This window comes from Glycine soja, chromosome 7 (assembly GCF_004193775.1).
Source record: "Glycine soja cultivar W05 chromosome 7, ASM419377v2, whole genome shotgun sequence".
In the NCBI taxonomy this organism is placed as follows: Eukaryota; Viridiplantae; Streptophyta; class Magnoliopsida; order Fabales; family Fabaceae; genus Glycine; species Glycine soja.
The window spans coordinates 5,210,577-5,228,835 of NC_041008.1; the positions used below are offsets into that span (position 1 = coordinate 5,210,577).

Genomic DNA, 18,259 nt, shown 5'->3' on the forward strand with positions numbered 1-18,259 from the left:
TAAATAGATAGATATAAAAGGTACACTAAAGAAATTTTTTTCGCAATAATTGGGATATCGATCGAGTGTGGATTAGCTAGGTGTGTGTGTTTGAACTGCTACTTATGTTTCTAAAAACTGGCTTTGTGTATATATGAAGCATTATTTTAACACTTTCAAATTATTTTATTTTTATAGTAAATTAGTAATTGCATATCTTTGCGTTAATGTCTTTCAAACTTAATTTATCCAGTAAAAAAAACTTTCAAACTTTATTTTTATTGCAAGAATTAATGCACTAGATCCTAAATATTAGATTTGAGTACAGAGTTGATTGTTTTATTTGGCTGTTCTTTCTATGTGAATAATAAAAGATGCAAATAACTTTTCAATAGAATTCATGGAGGCTGTTCATGGTTGGACTGGTTTAAATTTTGGATAAAAAACAAATATAAATTGATAATATTTAAGTGAATTGGTTTGATTCAGGTTTTGAAAATCTTTTCATCCCATTCAAACGAAACCAATCTAATTAAGATACAGTTAAGTTTGAATTTGATAAAAAAAAATATTGTTTTTTTTTGTAAGATTTCATCTCCACTTACTAACTATGTTACATTTTTTTTAATTTTATATTAATATAAAATAAAAATATCCCTTGTTCTTTACTAACTAATTTTTTTTATAGTCGTCACTTTATATATTTCATTCATTTTTTATCCAAATTATTATAAAAAATATAATAAATTGACCAAATTAAGACACTTGGTAACATTAGATAAATTCTTAAGAAAATCAAAATAAATGAAAAAGAAAGACAAAATTAGAAGAAAAATTGAACGCTAAAGTCTTAAAATGTATTAATTTAAAAGTTAAAAAGAATAGTTGATCAAGCCATCAAAGTTGGTTCAATTCAGATTCAAAAAACAGAAATATAAAAACTAGATCAATTATAATTGATTTGGTTTAAATTGAAATAAAAAGAACTAATTCACTAATTAAATCATTCAAAACCAATTTAATTTATTTGATTTGGACTGTAAAATTTATAGGATTAAAAAAGTGTTATTATTATAAAAATTAATTGTGATATGAGTAAGATCATAGCATACAGCCATTGTCACGCAATAAATTTTTATGGCGTTGATGAAGGAAAGGCAGTGCAACCTAGTTACAGATCACAAAATGTTACTGATTTGTTGAAGAAATTCCTTCCAAGTACACCTCATATGTTGCCTTTGTTTAGTACTCTTTCTATTCAATAAAGTTATGCTATTTTTTCTTTTAAAAAGTCACAACACAATTTCAATAAACGTGGCTCTAAAGTCTTGACAATATCCTTACAGCCTATAGTTTTAAAATTATTGTTCTATGACTGTTAGTATTTTTTTTTTTGGAAGAGTGACTGCTAGTAATTAAATACATGGTGTGTTGGCTTGTTTAGCCACTCTTTCTATTCAATAAAGTTATGCTATTTTTCCTCTTTAAAAAATGACGACATAATTTCAATAAACGTACGTGGCTCTGAAATCATTATAAAATCCTTACTGCTTGTAGTTTTAAAATTATCTTTCTATTAATATTTAATTTTTTTTTAAAAAATAATTATTAACGTTAGTAAAACCATATATATATATATAAGTCAATAGAAACATAATAAGAAGATAGGTTGTTCTTTGAATTGATGATGATCAAAGTTTCCTGAAATGCGACCGTAAACTGATTATTGAAATAGTGAGAAACATCAAAGTCCAAGAAGATGAATGGAGCATATTAAAATTTTATTAATTGTGTTATCCACTTCTAGCTATTATTCAAAGTTCCAGCTATTCAGAATATACCTTGCTATTACTATTATTCTTATAATAAGTTGAATTGAATGAATGTCCACACAATTATAAAGTTGACTGCGCACCATCTCTCATCATATAAATGTACGACAAATATTTCTATTTATTGTGAATAATCGGCAATCTTAATTAACCTAAAGTGTTTAATAAATTGGGAACAATCGATAATTACTAATTAGTACAAAATGGAGTGTTGTCTTACAAATTCTGTCCGGCTGTAAAATGCATTTGCATTTTGTAATAAAAAACGAAGTATTGAAGTAATAATTAATTACAACCAGCATATATAACACACATATGCATATTTTTTTATTATTATTAAAGAATCAAAGATAAAAGTAATTTTTTTATCATAAATCATGCATCCCATTCACACATATATACATATAGGGAGACATAAAGCATTAAAAGTAATAAAGTATACTACTAATTAATATTAACTGTTTAGTATTATTTAAATAACCAAGATTAATTTGACTTAAACTTATTTTTATACATCTATTTATATCATGAAATTAATTAAATAATTAACATCATTTTGTTCCAAAATTAAATAAAAAAAAGTCGATCCAGTGTAAAATACACCAAAAGAACGAAGGTATTTGGTGGGAGAACATGCAATTTTAAATCTTTGATAAGATTATGAAAGTAACAACTCTAAGCTGTCCTACTAATACTAATAGGCCTTTGACATATGTATTATCAGGACAAAATTCCAAATATTCGATGCATATCATGCATCGCTTTCTGGGAACAACATGGTAAAATATCACTTTCAATACTATTAACCTACAAGACTTTGTAAGTTCATTAACAGTCCTCTTCCGATACCATCTTTTATTAAATCTATCAGAAACTTTGTGATAATTCAATCATTAATTAATCGTCAACTCGCCCATACATGGGCCCTGAAGGTAAATCTATGAATATTTTTTGCTATAATTAATGTAAATCTATATAGTAAATAAAGTTCTTATACTTTAGAGTAAAATAATTAAGATCTTTTTATATTTTTTTTACAAAATATATGGGTGACTTTATTATTATCCAATTCTTTATTTATGTGTTTAAAAAACTTTTCAATCATAACTATTTTTAAGTTTTTATATATTTTTCCTAAACTTTAATTACTTATACTATCAAAATAAGTGTTTTCATTTTTTACATTATTTTATTCTCCTTAAAAAATATAAATTTTCCTACATACACTATCAAATTTTTTAAAAATAATTTTACATTGAAATTTATCCATTTTCTCCTACATCTCATCTTTTCCATTTCTTTGTATTAAGTTAGAGGACATTGTGTTGAAAATAACTTTAATAATTTAATTTGATCTCTTTAATTAAGAAGCGACGAATTAATATTATTCTTATTCTTTTTAATTTTAAAATATTAAGTTCTTTATAAATTAACAATGTATGCATCTTTATAATTTATTAAGTTCATATTTTAAAATATACATATTATATATATATATATATATATATATATATATATATATATATATATATATTAATAACATTTCAAATTAATTTAATATTTTGTAAGTATAACTTATATGATACAAACTTTAAATCCAACCTTATAAGTTTTAGGATAAATTTATTCAATACAAAATTATTGAATTAGGATAGAAAGTGGAAAAGTGGAATATATGATGATGATAGTTACAGATCAAGCACGATTGCTTCCCACTGAAGTATGAGCTAACTTGTTCATTATAAAAATCTTCTCCTTCCATGATTAAAGCATTTCGATCCAAATTGAAATGCTTCTGTGGCTGCAGGTTTCGTACATACGACCAATATATGCAAGAAAAAGGTAAAAACACACATGAAAACAATAGTATATATACCAGCATAATTATAATTAAATTTACGCTGAAAACTTGAAATTTCTAGACCTGTTTCTAGAACCCTGGCAAAATTTATCAACTTATAACTTATATATAATTGATTCTAAGAATGTAAGGGATTTATCATCATTGCAAACATTTATTTAACAGTGGAATTTATAGATTGTCTACCAACAAAAAAAAAATGTAACTCAAGTCATTTCCCGTTCCAATATTGAAAGATTCGATGAAATATATCCACTCTTATTAGCATAAACACACGCACCTTAATTGCATGCATTTTGTGTATTACTAATTATATCATCCGTGAAAAGCTTTTTACATTATCAACTAATTAATTATAATATGTGATATATGTGACTTTTTAAGTTTTTTTAATATAGAATATGTGCCTTAGTTAATTAAAATAAAATTAAAACTTGTTAAGGATATAACATTTTGTTATTGTTGTTGTAAAAATAATATTGTTATTGATTGATGATTGAAAAAATCTTTGCACATCCTTAAAATAAAAGTGATTTTTCTTCTTCAAAGGAGCACTAAAATGAAAGTATTATTCCAATGTTCGTGATAAACGACTCAACTTTAAATTTCAAATGCCAACAATTAATTTAATTAATACTCCTACTACTGCTGTCTTTGCTTGTATTGATTGATCATTAATTAAAATCCATCAAGGACTAAGTACACAACGAACCAATAAATATCAATCACCCACAGTGATTAACGATTTTCTTTGAAGTCGTAATCTGTGACAAGTTACTGAATATGCAGCTTAAATAGTTATTACGTGGGGACAGTTAGGTAAGCAGCAATGCTTGGTCTCTATTTCTTCAATCTTCACTTTGTTATTAGAAAACGGAATATTTAATTCGTAAAAAGGCAAACGATGAGGCTAACAATTTTTTTCTCTCTTCTTTTTAATCTAAATTGCTCTTCAATTTTATTAATTAGTACATCACAACATCCTGTTAAATTTTCTGCAAAAATAAAAAATAAAAAAAATCTAGTTAAATAGTAACGTTAACACCTAACGGGATTGACCCATGTAATTGACCTTGACCTTTTGCTTACATATGTTATGATTTGGATCCATTTTCAAATTTTTCTTTTCATATATGACAGAGATATGTAAATTTCTTTTTTAGTCTTATATGGGGATCGAAAATGTCTTCCCTAACCTAAACTTCGAGGACAAAAAGAAAATATAACACACTAAATCACCATATATATATATATATATATATATATATATATATATTGAAAGTGAGACACTCACACAAACAAACTAATCTCTAAAGGATATACTACATTCTTCAAATTTACAAAAAACATGTTATTTGCATCACATTAAATAAGTTAGCTAGTCTTTGTTAATAACTCCATCAATAGATGAACAATACTTATCTCAAGTGTCATGATGGACGGTTGTCTCTCTAGGTGACCTTCCATGTGGTGTCCATACCGCCACATTAATTAAATTGAAAACTTATAAACACCAAAATGATAATGATAAAAAAAATATATTAAAATATAGTTTTTTTTTCTCACATGTACACACCAAATCAGCAAGGGCTAGAATGTTTTTTTTTTCTTTTTTAACTTTCTTTAAGGCTTTGTAAAATCTGAACTTTCATTTTTTAACTATTCATAAATTTATATTTGAAAATCTATATAGAATTCGATATTTATGACACACACCATTATCTTTAGATTATAAAGTACTATACGAATATGATTTTTAAATAATTTTGGATCAAAGCCCATAAAATCACTAAAATACCCCTGGTATCATCTAACTAACTTTTAGCCAAAATATAATCGCAGAGTCTATACGAGATTTGCTTTTATTAGAATATATTAACAGTAATGTTAAAAATAATTTTTGAGAATTTGTCTGCAACTATCTAGATTTTTGTGTAAATTACCAATACCCTGACTATTTTGATAAGCTCGAGTTTAGTTCAGTGTTAGAAGATATTGACTGAACTCATATTGTCGGTCTCTAATATAGTATTTGACTTTAGTATTAGAAAATAATATTCATAATAATTAAAAACAATTTCATCAGGGGTATTTTGGTACAAAAAATCATCAAAAAGATGAAAGTGTACTTAGCAAAACAAGACGTGGGAATGATAATGTCGAATGTCTATGGATTCCTTTTGCATTGGATTAGTTTCTTGTAACTAGTTAGCATAAAATATTTCACCAAAAAGGCTGTAAATTATAGCCCAGCTCTATTTTTTTAACTATTCCGATTTTTATTTATTTTTACACTAAAACTATAACTCGATTTTAATACCACAATTTTAAAAGAAATGCTCCATGATATGAATAACTTGTAAATTGCGAGTGGGACCTGTGACAATTTTCACTAGGGCTGCATCTTACCATCTTGGCTCAGTTCATGCCTTGTTTGGTTATAAAAGTATGACTTTAAATTGTAATATACTTTTGGTAATTGTTGAATAATAGTAAATAGCTATTCTAGATGTATATTTTAAAAACAATTAATTATATAAAGGTCAATAATTTTTAATTATATAATAATTTATTATTGAATAACAATTTAAATATACTGTAAGTATATTTAAATTAAATTCTTTCATAAATTGTAAATGTGGCTTCCTTCATTCCAAGTTGATAAAGGAATAAATTGACATAAAATTCTATCTTAATAGATTCAATAACACATGCATTAGAATGGGCGTGCACAGTTATCAGTTATCAGTTATCATTCCCTATTTTGTAGTCTTAATTGTAGGGTCAGTTTCGTACCTCTCTAGTTACATGTTAAAATCAATCCTCTCTACTGTGTTACACATTTTCAATGTAAAAATAATGGTAAAACCTAATTTAAACATATATCTCATCAAATTTTAATGGTTTTTTGACAGCTACAAATTTTAATGGTTAATTTTTTTTTATCCAACTTTAAAATAAATGAGCCCTTAAAGTTTATGTAGATGAATTCCACTGGTAGTTTTTATATTAAATTAAAATGGGTGTTACATTGGAAGAAATTAATTCTCGTATTTTACCAAAAAAATACTTATTTAATATAATTACGAAAAAAAATTATTTGATGTGCAACAGTCCAGCACTACATATATAGAGACTAGAGTTTAAGACTTAACTCATGTACACATCACATATTGTTTCAGAATATTACTATTCGATCTGGAATATTTCTCAGTTTAACAAATATTAAAATGAGCTATATATCCACAATGAAACTAAAAAATAAAGATAAAAATTAAAGGTTATAAAACCCTCAAACTTAACCACCTAAAGTTATGCATTCTATTATATCTCAACTTGTTAACTCTAACTCATATTAATTAACTTGAGTATATTTATTTAAATTTGTTATGTTATACTAACTTGCAGAGAAATAAAGATTTTATATATGGTCTAATAAAAAAACATGATCACCACTATCTATATACATTCAACAAAAAGTGCATAGAGAGATTAAAGAAGAGCCTTGGAATATAATAATAATAATAATATAGTGAAATGATATAAGGATTCATTTACTTTATTTTTTGTTACATTTCAGTTAGTTATTAGATAAATTTTAAAATTAAATATTTTTTAATAATTTAGAAAATACTAAAACAAAGTATAAGTAATTAATATTAAACGATTAAAATTATTCAAAAATTAAACTAACAAAAAAAAATAGTATATGAACTTATAATGTAAAATGTTTTTATAGTATATAAAAATCAAAAGTTATCATATATAATAATAATTTTGTTCTGTTAACTTTTATAATATGTTTCTTAAAAGTCATCTCTATCTTAATTTGTGATTGATTAATATATAAAAACTCTCTACTATTGTAGTATAAAATTTAAACACTAATAAAAAAGTAAGTACTAAAAAATAATCAAACTATAAATTGTTTGTATGATTAAAATAAAAGAGTTGATGTTGCCGATGAAATAATATCTTAATATATTTGTATGAGTGAGAATAATTTATTTAATAAGATAATTTATATTTGATTTTTTTACTTAGTTTAAATTTTTTTTAAACTAATCATAATCACATATTATTATATTTAAAATCAGTTCATGAATAAGTTAAACGACAAATTTAACTTCTCTACATTGTCTCCTTAAATAATTTGAGAATTATATTAATATTTTCATAATTAAGTCACAACTCTTACAATCACATTAAAAAAAATCCACGCAAATAACTTAAAAGTAATAACAAAAAAAGCCAATATAGTTGGGAGACACCCCTTCTCTTTGAATGAGGACCAACAAAAACTAAAAATTGTTAAGAATAAGATGGGTGCGACACGTGGATAGCCAGGATCCACAGAAGGTAACGTAACGGCGTGAAATGTTTCTAGGTTTCCATCATCACTAACATGGGAGGCACAGAATAATAGTACCAACCAATCATCTTTTTCACTTTCTCATTTTTGTTCCACACTGCACCAATTCATTATCCACTCTTCCATTTTTTCTTTTTTTGTGCCATGCATTCAATATCATGTTTCACTAGTCAGTACGGAAAACTTCATCTTTTAAATTTTTGTAGGATAAAATGTTTTTATTCATATCATTTCCGTCAAACTTAATTTCAATTTATATAATTTTAAATTAATTAATTGCATCTTTATATTTTAAAAACCAAACGAATTTAATCCTTATTTATCCCCAGTTATCAATGTACAAGGATTAAATTAATCTATTTTTAAAATATAACAATCAAATTTGACCAATACTAAAAATATATTTTAAAATGCGTTGACATAATATATATCCATTATTTGATAATGTATTTCAATTTCACAGTAAAATGACTTTTGGTACTTCATTTTCATTTGATTTTTATTTTGTAAAATATATTTTATATTTTATTTTATAGGATTTTTTATTAACTATTATTCATTAAAAGATTTACTTTATTTTAATTTTGTTGATTAAGTGCTTGTTTAGCAAATTACATGAATTGACTTTTTTTATTATGACCCATGTTAATTTTAATGTAAAATCTAAGGTTAATATTCACTTGGGAATATATTATATTCGCATTCAATAGTTGAAAATTAATATCACCCGATCCTAGAACAAACAAACCCTATATGTATTATAGGAGTTCTTAAGTACATTGAAATATTTGTAAGTTGAGCCAGCCTGCCAGGCATATAATAGAATAGGTAGAATATAAATGATTGTTCTTTCAAAAAAAAAAAAAAGAATAAGATGATAAATGTTACAATTATCAGAATTATTTTTGAAAAGAAAAGCTACAAGAAACACTGGTGATATTTAGTCTTTTTTTTATATTTCTAATAATATGTTTTCATAAATATAATTTTTGTTTTTGTTTAAAAAAATTGCAAAGGAATAATTATAAAAACAAGAAATATATTTTTACCACAAAAATATAAAATATTGAATACTTTTTTTAAGTAATAACAAACATTTATTAAACTGCGTTAAATATCTGTACAAAAAAAAACTGTAAATGTAGGGATGAACATGGTCCTCTGGATGCATTTGTGAACCTGAGTAATCTGTGCATCAAAATCAGATTAGATTGCGTGGAAATTAATCTATCTCGATTAGTTTAGATTGTCTCAAATTTAATGAATTTCAAACCTGTCTAATCATGCTTAAACCTTTTTCTTATTTCCCCATTATTTTTTGTGGCACACACGATTATCCAACCCAAATTTGCTAAAAAAGTTATCAAAATTGATAAGACTTTTATAATTATTTTTGAAACCATACAACCACTTATAATCGTTGTAAGTTTTGTTCTCAGTTAATCATATGCTTAAAAACTATTTTATAACAAATCATTGAATTCGTCAATAATTTATGTGAAATTGTGTGATTAAACTAACTTATTTCAATAAAATAATTTTATAATTCTTTAATGTTTTTTTTTGGGAAAAAATCCTCTCAAATTAAACTGAAACAAACTTATCATGAACTTTTATTTTACTAAAAATTTATCATGATGAACATAGAAAGACAAATTAATCAATAGTATCATTTTAATACTACCTATATACAAAAAAAAAAATAATAACAACAATACAATTAGATCAAGATTTAATGTTTAAGCCACACAAGCAGCCATCTAATATAATTTAAAAAAAGTTTTTTTTTTCTTTTCTCAGGCAGTACAACAGTACATTAACCTCTCCGAATGTCTCTCTTTTCCCGAGCAAAAAATACACTATACTTTTTCTAACATGTTTTTTTATTAAAAATTTAAAAAATATTTATATCTCATTCCTTATTTAATAAATTTCTCACTCATATATTTTTTAATAAGAAAAATGTTAACCATATATGGTCAAATATACTCTTTTGAATATATTATTTATTGGGAGCTAAAGCTTATTAAAAATCACGTATTTTTATAAGTTGCATTTCATATTAATGAACTTTTTCAATAATATTTGTAATTTTAATTAATTTTAAAGATTGCATTAGAAAAAAAGTGTTTTAGAAAAACTATTATACCATTTTAATTAATCATGACTTTGGTGTAAGATATTTAATGATTTTATTGACTACTAATTTTTGACTAAGGATTTGATTGAGTTTTTCAACCAGTTTTTTTTTTCGATTTTGAGATCTTGATTCATGATTAAATTTAATTCTACTTAAACTAATTATGTAATAAAAAGAAACAATGAGTAGTTTTTTTTTTGTTTTAATTCTTCTGTAGAAAAATAAAACAAGAGTATGAATGGAGGAAAAAGAAAAAAGAAAATATAAATAATATAACGGTGTCTTAACGGCGTGACTTGGCGCAGGTTGTATTGTAGAGTTTGTAGTAGAAGTTGGCATTTTTGTGAGCTCACTCTCTATTCTAAGTTTCCGCAGCCACCACTCAGAGCCAGCGAGTGATGATCGCTTCGCCGCAGTAATCGCCGGAAACGAATACGCCGTTTCCCTGCCGAGATCTCTCAATCTCCGACGACTCAGATACCTCTATTAATTTTCCTCCGGTTAGGTTGTTAGGGTATAAATAGTACGTAGTTTTTCCTTATTTATGGCTTCGGAGAATGTGAAGACCGGGGATTCCGCCGTCACCACCATCGTCAATCTCGCCGAGGAGGCCAAGCTCGCCAGAGAAGGCGTCGTCAAAGCTCCCAGCTACGCCCTCGCCAGCATCTGCAAGTCGCTCGTCGCCGGTGGCGTCGCCGGAGGAGTGTCAGTTCTGTTTCTCATTTCCTATTTATATATTTTCTAATTAAACAATTATTTATGAATATGTAATTGGTTGATTGGAAGTGTTTGCGGTTTGGATCGCCAGGGAACAGTGGAGATTGAAGCTTTTGGCTTTTTAATTTCAGAGTGGTTAATGAATTTGATCAATTTATTAATCTGGCTTTTGTGTTTGGTGAAGTGGTTTGAGTATTGGATCTGTTGAATATAAACGTTGCTGTTGATTTTGGAAGTCAATGGGTGTGGTTTTGTTTTAATTGGATTGGATCACTTGTGATTTGTGAAGAACCCAGTGTTGGGGTTTTGGAATAAGGTTGTGCTTGTATGTGAGGTTTATAATGAAATTCACTGGAAAATCTTCATTCACTTATTGCCTTGCTAAGGTTGTGTTAACATGTGCTAACTTTGAATTTCATTTCAGTGAGCTGAGATTTAGTTACAATTATAACGACCCATAATCCAATTTTCTTGGAAACTATTTCTTGACAATAATTCTGGGATCTGATTTGGTGTATGTTATGTTTAGTTTTAACCACACCAAACTTTTTGTGTCTGTGCAGGTCACGTACTGCAGTTGCTCCTCTGGAACGATTGAAAATTTTGCTGCAGGTTAGTTTATTTAGTGATTTAGATCTACATGAATTTGTTGAATTTAGAGGTAGGGTGGAATTTAAAGGAAGATAGAACAAAATATTTTGGATAGAATTTAGAGAACGAGAATGCTTTATTATTCAAGAGAAAATGTAGTCAATAGGTTCTACGTACCATCCATATATATATATATATATATATAGATTCTTGATAGACTAGTGGAGACTATTCCCTAGGATAATAATTACCGATGTAACTTCCTAGACACTAATGCCTATGAATATTAAAAGCATTGAAACACGAGATACACAAACATACTATTTAATTTCATTACTTTTAACAAATTATTGTATATACTGGGATCAAAGTATACTGTATCGAAGCTTGCTTGTTTGCATATATCTTAATTTCTACATATGACATGTCTGTGGTCTTGCCATATGCAGGTCCAGAATCCTCATAACATTAAATACAATGGAACAGTACAAGGCCTAAAATATATATGGAGGACTGAAGGATTCCGTGGACTTTTCAAAGGGAATGGTACTAATTGTGCTAGAATTGTCCCTAATTCTGCTGTTAAGTTCTTCAGTTATGAGCAAGCTTCTAAGTAAGTTTTTCTTTAGATACAAAACAATGTGAGGACTGCCTTATTGTTTAGTATCTTTTTTGTTGGTTTTCATTCGGGGGACTATTATACCAAATGCCAATCATCTTATGCAATCCTCTCTTAATATTTTCCTTTTCCTACATGGTTTTATTTAAATAGGGTTACTCCAGCGGCTAACATTTTTTCTTAATATTTCAGTGTATCCCACTTCATATCTTTAAACTCTGTCTCCTGCTTATTTTTTTCTTCCTAATCATTCCTTCCTATTATGACAGAGGTATACTGCATCTGTATCAGCAGCAAACTGGAAATGGTATGTTCATGTTTTCCATTTTTTTCTTGAAATAATTTGCATTTAGTCAAGATATTTTTTTTAGTAGAGCAAGCAAGGGCAAGTACAAATTTGATTGATGATTGATGAGTTGGACAGGGAAGCTCTGCTTTCTGGAAAATTCTTCATTTTTGGTTATTATTATTTTTGTACTTATATCCACTTATGGCAACACTGGCTGAAACAAACTTCATTTTCTCTTTGAATTGACAAAAACTTTGTTGATATTTAAACCCTTCTGGCTGTCTGTCTAATTATGTTCTCTTGTGCTTTCTGCAGAGGATGCTCAGCTGACTCCTCTTTTACGTCTTGGAGCTGGAGCATGTGCTGGAATAATTGCTATGTCTGCAACTTATCCAATGGATATGGTTCGAGGCAGGATTACTGTGCAGGTATTTTCTTTTTTATTTTTATTTTTACCGAATGCTTGCTTTTCTTGTTGTGAGCTAGAATGGTAGCTGAAAATACATCTTCTAATAATCGTAAAATTAAAACTTCGTACCCCATTGCCCGGAGGCTCTTCGCTATGCGAAGGTATGGGGGAGGGATGTTGTACGCAGTCTTACCCTTGCATATGCAAAGAGGTTGTTTCCGAATTCGAACCCATGACCAACAAGTCACCAAGGCACAACTTTACCGCTGCACCAGGGCTCGCCCTCAATAATCGTAAAATTAAATGGAGAAAAAAAAAACTTCAGTGTATCCATGTTTTTGTGGTCTTCATTGTTGGCAGAAACTCTGAAAGTTCATTGCCTTTTATTTGCAGACTGAGGCATCCCCATATCAGTACAGAGGAATGTTTCATGCTTTGTCTACTGTGCTTAGGGAAGAAGGTCCTCGTGCTTTATATAAGGGCTGGCTTCCTTCAGTTATTGGAGTTGTGAGTAACATTTTCATAATATATCTTCTCTTTATAAAGATGATGGTTATGTTTATGATCCTGAAGATGGATTTATAACAAATGCTAACATCTTTAATTACAATCTTCGTGGAAATTGGGAACTGAACTTCTTCTTAGATTGCTTGGTATAGTTATATGCATCTATCTTGTATTCCCTCCTTTACCTTTTCTTTGTGAGCAATCAGTTAGCACACGCTTGAACCTGTTTACTTTTTTTAAAAAAAAGATTTTTAACTGTTGAACTCTTAATAAATGGCTTGAGTGGGTTGATCCTTTTTTACAATTTACTTAGTTTTTCAAAACTGTTTGACATGAACTTCTAACAATATTTGGCCCTTTGCTTTATCAATCCTTTTTGGCATTTCTTATAGGTGCAGGATATTAGGAAGGGTATGCATCTGGGTTTTCTGTTAGGTCATAACTGTTTGTAGTAGGTTAGATACAGCTATTCATTTAGTCGTGCATTACTGTTAGATAGAAGATAGATAGGAGAAACATTAAATTTAGTTTCAAACAGAACTTGAGTCAAACTATATCACTCAGGTTACTCCTAATATTCATGCAATTAAATTTATAGGGATCTAAAAGTTTACTGTTCTGCAACTTTCTCTGCATGCTTTATGCTTCAGAAATCAGAACTATAAGGGACTATTGGACCGAGTCATATTGTAATTTTGCATAGAATCAAGCCCTCTTCTTGGGTGCTTCTGTCAGAATTAATACTCTCGTGCTCTCTTTTCCGCAGATTCCTTATGTAGGTCTCAACTTTGCTGTCTATGAGTCTCTAAAAGATTATTTAATTAAATCCAACCCATTTGGTCTAGTTGAAAATTCTGAGTTGAGTGTGACAACACGCCTGGCTTGTGGTGCTGCTGCTGGAACTGTTGGACAAACTGTTGCTTACCCTCTTGACGTTATCCGTCGAAGAATGCAGATGGTCGGTTGGAACCATGCTGCTTCTGTTCTAACTGGCGATGGAAGAGGCAAAGTTCCACTGGAATACACTGGAATGGTTGATGCATTCAGAAAAACTGTTCAGCATGAGGGATTTGGTGCATTATACAAGGGTCTGGTGCCCAACTCTGTAAAGGTTAGTCTTCATCTGATGCTCATGATCTATTCTATCTAAATTGTATTATAGACTTTTTCTTGTCTGAAAAAGAAGGTTTGCATTTCCTACCATCATTTTAGAATCTAGATTCTAGAGTAAGATCACTGTTCTAAGGTCACTAGAAAGGCAGAAAATTTGCATGACAGTTTCACATGACATGGATGACTCCTATGTGGGATTCCCTCAATCATTCTCTGCTGACATAAACCTCTGATATAATAAGCTTGCCTGATTAACCAAAAGCCAAGATTGCAACACTAATTGCTTTGGTTGAGCCACACATTGAGTTATTGATTTTATTAACTAGTTGATGGTTACAGATTAAGATAACAGCAGACATGCACACTAGCTAAACTCAGGATTGTTTACAAATTTTTTACTGTATGCATGGTCTCAAAAATTAGGATTGCTGTTGAATTTCTTTACTTGTGTTCAAGAACCATGCAAAGAGATCTTTGAGTAGATAATTCCATTTGTTTGATGAAACTACCTAATGGTCCTTTCAAGCTTGGTGTTTAAATTTTTCTCATTTCCCTTGCACTGTAGTCTTTGCAATGTTAAAGAACTTGTATATTTTGTTAAATAAATTTACCTGAACTTATTGCTTAATGGCCTTGTTTTTGTTTATAGCATTCTTTAACTCATTTGATGTTTCACAGGTGGTCCCATCGATAGCAATTGCATTCGTAACATATGAGGTGGTGAAGGACATTTTAGGAGTTGAGATCAGAATATCGGACTAAAGTTTGATAACCTCAGATATCTGTTCACCTGGTGTGGTTTTTCTTTGTTTTCTTTTTTGTAGGCAAGGGGATGCAGAGATGGTAACTTACAGATATTTTCTTGTTTTTCATCTCTCCAAGGATGAGTTTAGAAACTCTTAGAGATAGTGTCCATAAATTTATTCCCTTGTTCTATTTGTTTTCCTTGTTCTATTTGTCCATAATAAGTGTTGTGGAAAAACAATGCAAGGACATATCTTCCTAGCTTTCTGCACTAGTTGAGAAATCATTTTTCTTAGTGGAATTTGCATTTAACTGAAATTTGCTCGCCTCTACCCCCTTCCTATCCATGGATTATTATATGGTTTTGAATGATTAACGTTTGCTGCTGTGACAATGTTTTTTACTCTTCTTTTGGGAGTCAATTAGAAATAGCAGGGTTGGACGAACACTCTATTTCTGTTTTGCTAGCCCATTGAAATGTAGCGAACACCTTTTCTGTCCATTTATGCTCAACTGAATTTTGTTTCCCAAACTATTCAGCATTCCAAGTCAAAGCTAGAACCATCAAGTTGAAACTATTTAGCCATATATTATAATACTTTATTTAGGGTTACAAACACTATAATTAGTAACTAGGTAATAGGGACAAGTAGTCAATTTCTCTCTTTCATTTCTAGTCTAATACTTGTGCATTGTTTGGTTACTTTGGTATTTTAATTGCGTGATGAATAACAACTGAAATGCACGATGGCAGATGACACCGTGGGCACAGGAGTTAACTTTTTGGTGCTGGCGTTGTCCCCATCCTCTTCACTCTGATGAACCACAGCTTCTGATGCTATTGGGATAACTTGATGTAGACCAACTTTTCAAAACAAATTTTGTAGGAACATCCTTTTTCCTCTTTATGTTGATTTGTAATCCTCCGTGGTAGAAAGATATTACATTTTTCTTCCGTGGCTGATCATAATGGATGAGTACGCAACGCTTAATTAGATGTCAATAACTGAGTGCTACAACAATCTTTAAGAGAATTTACTTCCCCCTGTTGCGTTTACAAAAAAAATAAAAGTAGCAGCAGGATTTCATGTGCCAAATTTTAATCCCCTTTAAACTTAAAGAAATTATCATAAATACATTTTTCTTCAATATTTTGTTTTCCTGAAGCCCTACCCAAAATGCGGTCTCAAGGTCTTTGGATATAAAATGTTAAGCTTTACCTTTAGTCTCTTGATGATGTCTCTTTATTTCTATTCTTCTGCCATATTCTCTTTCTCTACTAAAAAAACGCATCATGGATCACAAATTAATTAATGTGAGCTTCCATATGTGCATGCTCATAAGTTAGTAAAAGTAGCTATGGGAGAGGATTCCCAGCTAATGACACGGGCTTAATTAGAACCTGCAAACATTGATACAATTTGTCTCAATTCCATGTTTCTTTGTTTGAATAATCCTTCTCCAAATGTGAAGTTATTCGTTGATCCTTGGTTCTTTGTTTGGTTCGTAACATTGAAAAAATAATATATTAAAAAGTTATATCAAACTTAAGTCAAGTTTTGAGTGAAATCAAGTCTTATTGAGTCAGTTAAGCAAGGTCCAATTTGACTGAACTCATTTCTAATCCTAATTTAATAAATATTCATGATAACAACCTATCACTGGTACAAGAAATAAATATAGTTATCTTTGAGATGGTAATTTCAGAAATATTTTTAAAAAGACAAATATATGTTTCCTATAAGGCTAAAGATAAGTTAGGTTGAGTCGAGAATTCAATAAAAATTTACTTGTGTTTAACTTACTTAACTTTAATATGATTTTTTTTAGTTTGAACTTAACTCGATTTAAGTGTGCAAATAACTCGATTCAACTCATTAATTTGATTAAATTTAAAATTATATTTTACATTTATTTATTTCATAAAAATTGAAATTAATTAAAAGAAAATCAATTGTATGAATTTATAATATAAAATCCGTTTAGTTCAACCCGTTTCATTGATTCAATTTTAAATTATAATTATTATTTTTTATTTCATACAAAAAATAAAAATAATATTAAACTAATTAAAAAGTCAATTATACAAATATAGCATGTAAAGTATATTATTATATATACATCCTATAAATATTCGAGTTATTTCATAAACCAATTAAACTATACATAATTTAAATTCAACTTATTTATCAATAAACTAAGTTTTTAATTCAATTTCAAACCAAATTTAGGAAATCAGTCATTAAATAGAATCTCTAATTATGTTCAAACTGGTTTGGTTTATTGTAAATTTTAAGTATAATGATGAAGTACAAACGAACAAATAATTGTTTTACTATAAATCATGATTTAAATGAAATATTTTTATGGATAAATAGTGATTTTTGCTTTTGAATGTGTAGAGTGCGGACAAATTCATTCTTGAAAGATAAAAATTCAATTTTTAGTCCTCAAAAGTGAAAAAGATGTAACAAATTCACTCGTCCGTTAATCTCTGCTCGTTATCGTTAATGAAAGAGCCTATGTGACACACGGGGACGAAAATGTCACAATAATGATTGTCAACATAACTATTAGATAGATTAAACCAAAATGTCAGTAAGCTACCATTAGACCAAATGTTAGTAATTTTTCATTGGACTAAAATGTGAGTAATTTTTTTGAACCAAAATGTCATTACGTCTTCATTAGACTAAAATGTTAGTAAGCTACCATTGGACCAAAATATAATTAATTTTCCATTGGACAAAAATATCAATATTTTTTTGGATCAAGATGTCAGTGTGTTTCCATTGGATTAATTTGTCATACCCCAAATTTCGTTTTATTTAAGGATAAAATATTATTTAATCTTCATCTTCCTCTTTTTTTTTATCATTGTCAGCATAACATTACAATAAACACTTAAAAATATTAAAACAAATATAAGTTAGAAAAAACATAATAATAAGCATAATATTGATTACTAAACATAATATGTCTATTGTTATGAAATTTCTAATGTGAAAATACTTTAGCCAAAATATGAGATTCAAATAAAAATACACAACCATTAAGTTAATTCTTACAAAAAATAAGACTCGACT

At 28.4% G+C, this 18,259-nt stretch overlaps 1 protein-coding gene across 2 annotated transcripts; it reads left to right on the top strand.

Annotated features, from left to right (window-relative positions):
* Nucleotides 1-10,508: 10,508 nt before the first annotated feature.
* On the top strand, nucleotides 10,509-16,267 carry LOC114418332 (mitochondrial adenine nucleotide transporter ADNT1-like). 2 transcript variants are annotated; one of them, XR_003668005.1, is made up of 9 exons: nucleotides 10,509-10,889; nucleotides 11,465-11,513; nucleotides 11,942-12,105; nucleotides 12,381-12,418; nucleotides 12,716-12,828; nucleotides 13,203-13,316; nucleotides 14,083-14,427; nucleotides 15,108-15,272; nucleotides 15,928-16,267. XR_003668005.1 is itself a non-coding variant. In XM_028383624.1 (8 exons), exons 1-8 carry the CDS (start codon nucleotides 10,729-10,731, stop codon nucleotides 15,189-15,191), a joined length of 1,068 nt encoding a protein of 355 aa, XP_028239425.1. In that variant the 5' UTR covers nucleotides 10,509-10,728; the 3' UTR covers nucleotides 15,192-15,491. The 2 variants fall into 2 exon arrangements, 1 of the variants encoding a protein (XP_028239425.1); XM_028383624.1 differs by lacking the exon at nucleotides 15,928-16,267 and having other exon boundaries at nucleotides 15,108-15,491.
* Nucleotides 16,268-18,259: the final 1,992 nt, after the last annotated feature.

Coding starts and splice junctions, on each gene's coding strand:
- LOC114418332 (XM_028383624.1), top strand. CDS start 10,729: ATGGCTTCGGAGAATGTGAAGACCGGGGATTCCGCCGTCACCACCATC. Junction 12,106..12,380: donor AGTTATGAGCAAGCTTCTAA/GTAAGTTTTTCT, acceptor CTATTATGACAG/AGGTATACTGCATCTGTATC. Junction 14,428..15,107: donor TGGTGCCCAACTCTGTAAAG/GTTAGTCTTCAT, acceptor GATGTTTCACAG/GTGGTCCCATCGATAGCAAT.